The sequence below is a fragment of the Alligator sinensis genome, unplaced genomic scaffold (genome assembly GCF_000455745.1).
Source record: "Alligator sinensis unplaced genomic scaffold, ASM45574v1 scaffold1302_1, whole genome shotgun sequence".
NCBI lineage: Eukaryota > Metazoa > Chordata > Crocodylia > Alligatoridae > Alligator > Alligator sinensis.
In genome coordinates this window covers 62,742-67,945 of record NW_005842612.1, presented here as the reverse complement: position 1 = coordinate 67,945, position 5,204 = coordinate 62,742, and the positions used below count along the sequence as shown (strand labels likewise).

The 5,204-nt window shown below is 61.6% G+C and overlaps 1 protein-coding gene across 1 annotated transcript in view; it reads right to left on the bottom strand.

Annotated features, from left to right (window-relative positions):
• The window catches only part of PPP2R5B (protein phosphatase 2 regulatory subunit B'beta), a 9,510-nt gene extending 4,318 nt beyond the window's left edge, over positions 1–5,192 (bottom strand). The window contains exons 1-7 of the mRNA XM_006033158.3: positions 4,581–5,192; positions 3,468–3,664; positions 3,227–3,328; positions 2,713–2,805; positions 2,459–2,589; positions 1,433–1,492; positions 441–549 (exon numbers count right to left, since the gene is read on the bottom strand). Coding sequence (XP_006033220.1) covers positions 441–549; positions 1,433–1,492; positions 2,459–2,589; positions 2,713–2,805; positions 3,227–3,328; positions 3,468–3,664; positions 4,581–4,779 — 891 coding nt within the window. The 5' untranslated portion in view covers positions 4,780–5,192. The remainder of the gene's footprint in view (positions 1–440; positions 550–1,432; positions 1,493–2,458; positions 2,590–2,712; positions 2,806–3,226; positions 3,329–3,467; positions 3,665–4,580) is intronic.
• Between the last annotated feature and the right edge of the window lie 12 nt (positions 5,193–5,204).

Below are 5,204 nucleotides of genomic sequence, written 5' to 3'. Positions count from 1 at the left end.
GCCCCCTTGGTCCCCAACAAGCTGCCCCTCCAGAAGTCCTACCCCCCCACGATGCCTCCAAAAGAGCCCCCTCTTCAAGACAGTCCCCCGCTAAACCAGGCCCTGCCCCAACAAATAGTTACTGCCTCCCCCCACAGCTGTCCCCCAAAACGGGCCTCTTCCCCACACCACCCTCAACAATTACATCTCCGTAAATGGAGGGGGGGGCAGGGTTGGTCAGAACCCCCTCCCACAAACCCAGGGAAGGAGGAGGGCGGGGGCTGGGAGCCTGGGTTCTCTCCCAGCTCATGGAGGGGAGTAGGGGCTTGGGGGAGCTCAGATGCCTGGGTCCTTTCCTTCCCTGTGTGCTCCCCCACATACCCCGTGCCACCTGCCACAAGGCAAGGGAGACCCCAGACTGAGCCCCAGAGGAGGGACAGGCCCCACCCCCGCAGCGGTACCTGGGCGTGGAAGACTGACAGTGCCTTGACGGAGTGCAGGGGAATCAGGACCCGAACCAGGAACTGCTTGTGCTCGGCCTTCAGGGGCAGTGCGAAGCCATTGATGATGCTGCCAGGATGGATGGATGGGCAAACAGACAGGGTCACCCGCCAGGAGGGACGGGGGCACCAGGCAAGGGCGTGGTGTCCATCTGCCGGGGCTGGCAAAACCTGTGCCCTGCCCCCTTCTTGTGCAAGCCCCGCCCCTTTACCAAGCTCTTCTGGTGCAAGCGCCACCCCGCATAAGCCCCACCCCCTTGTCCAGCTTTTATGGTGCGCCACCCCTCCCAGGCTGCCCCTAAAATAAGGAGTTGCTATAGGGAAATCCCTCCTTCCAGGGCGGGACTTCCTGCCTGGACATGCTAGGCAGAGGGCTTTTCACACCACAGGAAGTCCCACCTCCCTCCACTAGGGGCAGGATTTCCTTCCCAATCATCCCCCGGGAAGGTCTCACCACAGGAAGTCTCACCCCTTTAGGCAACCGACTTCCTTCCTTGCCCACTCCTGGAGGAGGAGAGGGACCTCCCCCCACAGGATGTCCCACCCCCAAGAGACACAACTTCCTGCCAGGCTAGAGAGAGATGACCAGGGATCCTGGTTCTCTCCAATTAACAAAATTAACCACCCAATTTTCAGTTAAAAAAAGTAACCCCAACTCCATATTTTTCCATGATTAGAATGAAACACCACTACACACACATCTATGTATTAGTGTTTTACTTTAATCATGAAAAAGTGCGGAATTGAGGTTACTTTTTATTTAGTTAGTTATTTTTAAACGAAAAAATTGGGGATTTTTTTTTTAGATCAGAGAAAACCAAGATCCCTGAAGTTGACACTGTACCACAGTGCCCCACCTCCTTATTTGGCCCTGCCACTCCTCTCAAGCCCTGCCCCTGTCCAGGCCCCACCCACTTCTGTGCCCAAGCCCCACCCCCAGGTGCCTCCATTACCTGCCCAGGATCTCCAGCAGCTCGGCCACGCCGTTAAAGTGCTCTGTCTCATAGATAAACCTGGAGGGGGCAGGACAGGGTGGAAACACTTGCTCCTGCCCCAGCCCCCACCCTCACCCAGGCTGACAGGGGCAATTATGTACTGTAGATGCCCCCCCAGCCCTGTACGGCGTAGAGGAAGATGAACCCAGCGGTAGTAAAGCTGTTACCCATTCCCCAGGAAGACCCTCCCCACTAGAGGAAGGACTTCCTGCCAGGCCAGGAAGTTCTGCCTCCCCAGAGAAGGAGCCCTCTTCACAGGAAGTCCCACCCCTTTCATGGGGGGGGGGAAGACCTGCCTGGCAAGGGCAACTCATCTTGACAGGAAGCCCCACCCATTCAAGTATGGAACTTCCTGTCAGTATTGGCTTGAATGCCTCACCACAGGAAGTCCCACCTCTCCAGGAGAGGGAGATCTTAGTCAAAGGAAGTCCCACCCCTCTCCACCCCAACCCAAAAGGAAACTTCCTACTAAAGAGGGATGGCTGGACTAGGAAGCATCAGCACAGGAAATCCCACACCCACCTCCAAGGACAGCACTTCCTGCCTAGATTGGCATGACAGGAAGTCCTGCTCCCACAAGGGGCGGGACTTCCTGCCCAGCCTTTCGAGATTCTCAGTACAGGAAGTCCAGCTCCCTGGAGGCCAGACTTCCTGTCCAATCATCCCAGTGCAAGGGGAGTGGGAAATGACAACTCCCCAGTGGTGGGACTTTGTGTAAAGCGGTCCCCTGGGCTGGGCAGGAAGTCACACCTCCCTAGAGGCGTGACTTCCTGCCCAACCCCCCCAAGGGGAGCGTCTCCATACAGGAAGTCCCACCTCCCCAGGGGTGGGACGTCCTGCCAATCATTCCAGGCAAGGTTGGGGGAGGATGATCTCATCACTGGAAGTCACACTTCCTCTGGGGCAGGACTTCCTGCCCAGCCTTCCAACCCGGGCCCAGTCTCCACCCAGGACCTCCTCACTCCCTGGAGGGGCGGGACTCACCGCAGGAAGATGTTGTTGCACTGCTTACGGATGTAGGCGCGCAGCCCCAGGAACTTGCCGTAGACACGGTGCAGGATGGTCTTGAGATACTCCCGCTCCCGCGGGTCCTCGCTGTCGAACAGCTCCAGCAGCTGGGGGGGTGGTCACCATAGCAACCAGCCCCAGTCAAGAGAACCCAGGGTCTGGGCCGTCAGCCCTGCCCCCCACCCCCGCCACCGAGCGGCAGAGAACGGAGGCATCCGGGCATCACTCACCATAAGCACAAACTTCTGGTCCACGTAGCGCTTGGCCACCGAGGGCTGGAAGTCGGGGCTCTCCAGGAAGCGCAGGAAGAACTCGTACACTAGCTGGTGGCAGGCAGAGCTGTTACTGCCCCCTCCCAGCCCGGGGGAAAGATAGCCAGCCCGCCCCCCACCACCCGCAATGTGGGGGCTTGGCCCTTTAAGAGGGCACAGACAGCCCCAAGCACAGGGCGGAGCCAGAGCATGCCTCACCTCCACCTGGAATCACTGGGCAGGCAGCCACACCCCTGATCTGACCCAGAGGGTGGAGCCAGAGATGACTCCTCCCAGCTCCAATTAGAGGGCAGAGCCTCCCTCAGCTAGGCCCAGGGGGTAGAGCCCAGAGCTGGCCCCACCCCCAAGCTGGGTCCAGTGGGCAGAGCCCAAAGATGACTCCTCCCAGCCCCAGTCAGTGGGTGGAGCCAAAGCCCTTCGCAGCCCCTGCAGCCAATCAGAAGGGAGCGATACCAGGGGGGCCGGGTCTCACCTGGAGGTGGGGCCAGGATGGCTCCAGGTTGGGTTCATCCTCCTCGGGGTCGAACTCGGGGTTCTCGCTGGGCGGGAGTGTCCGGAAGATGTTCACTGAGATCTGGGGGGGGCGGGCGGTGAACCCAGGCGTCCAGGCTCCCACCCCTTGCTCGCAGCCTCAGCCCCTCCTCCCCCCAAATCGGGGAGAACCCAGGCCTGCGGGCTCCCAGCCCCTCCCCCCAGGGAGCCCCGGGGCTCACCATGCGCACGGCCTCGGGGTAGGTGGGCTCGATGAGGAGGCCACGGGCCGTGGCCACACACTCGACCAGCTCGGCCAGCGCCGCCCGCTTCACCTCCTTGCCCTTCAGGTCGGCCACGGGGTCCAGGAAGTCGAAGAGGACGCAGCACTGCTGCAGCTTGCGGCCCAGCAGCTCGTGCAGCTCCGACACCGCCACGTCTGGGGGGGGCACGGGGAGTGAGGGGCAACCCCGGGGCTGAGGGCTGGGAGCCAGGGGCACTAGCCATGTGCCTGCAGTGGCACTGTCCTCAGGGAGGGGAGCAGGTGCCAAGATCCCCCCTGGGGGGGCCTGTTGTCAGGGCTGAGACTCCTTGTAGCAACCAGGACTTGGGGTGGGGGGGGAAGCTGCCCCCTTCCCCCAGCTACAGACAGGAAAAGCCCCAGGGATCCCCCTCCCCAGCTTCTGGCACCAGGGAGCAGGAGCCCAGGTTGCAACCTCACACCCCCCAGGGGGCTTATGGAAGCAGAAACCAAGATGACCACTGAGGCCCATGGAACACGTGTGTGAGTCATGGAAGGACTGTGCTGGCAAGGGAATGCCTGCCCAGGGGCTCATGCGAGTTGAGCCAAGGTGCCACTCTGTTGGATTCCCCTGCTCACTCAAGCAGTAGAAGGGGGGGTGGGGGCTGGGAGCCTGGATGCCTGGGTCTTTTCTCTCTCAGACCCCAGGGCAAGACTCCTGGTCCCAATGACAAGGCTCCTTGACGGGAGTCTCCCCCTGCTCCTCAGGGGCTCCCAGGCCTGGCCCAGCCTCCGTGGTCCCTGGAACAGGACGGGGCTGCGACCTGGCCAACTCAGCCCATGCCCCATAAGCCTTGAGTCACTGAGGCCCAGGGACCTCCCACGAACAAACATGGCTGTGATAAAAGACCCTACAGTAAACAGAACTTGGAGAAGAGAGGAAACTGAGGCAGGGAGCCTTCAACAGCCATGGAGGCTGGAGCAGAAGGGCAGAGAAGGGAAGCCAGGCATCCAGGCTCCCAGCACCCTGTGCTCTAACCCCCCAGCGCTGGGAAGGAACCCCTCCCCGCCCACCATCCAACCCCAGGAGGGAACCCAGGGGTCCGGCACTCACCCTTGAGCAGGGGCAGGGGTGTGAGCTCCTGCTGGGAGCTCTGGTAGCGGAACTGGGAGGAACTGTGGGAGCGCCGGGGCCGGGTCCGGCGCAGCGATCGGCGCGAGAACCCATCCACTTTCTCCGGGGGTGGCACTGGCGACAGCCCTGGCGACGGGGGGCTCGGGGGGGTCCCTGCTGGGGTCAGCTTCATCTCCATGGCTGAGATCCGTGGCGAACAAAGAGGATGCTGGGAAATCAGGAGGCTTCCAGCCCGTCCATGGTCAAGGTGTCACGTTCCACCCCAGAATCAGCTGCCTCTGGGTCCTTTAAGAAGCTGGTTTCCACTCCAGAATCAGCTACCTCTGATTTCCTCAAGGCTTTAGTTCCACCCCAGAATCAAGCTGCTTCTGGGTCCTTTAAGGGCTCAGTTCCACCCCAGCACCAGCTGCCAGCCCGCAGTCACCCCCTTGGTCCAAGTCTCCAATGAGGAAGCGCTAGCCCGGATGCCTGGGTCCTCTGCACATTGCCCCCTCCCCCTGATCCTCAGCCCTGCACAGCTCTGGGCAGGGTCCCAGCTACCCCCTGCACACAGAGGCCCAGGGAAGGAGTATGGGGGGGGGGGGGGGGCTGAGCGCTGCGCCG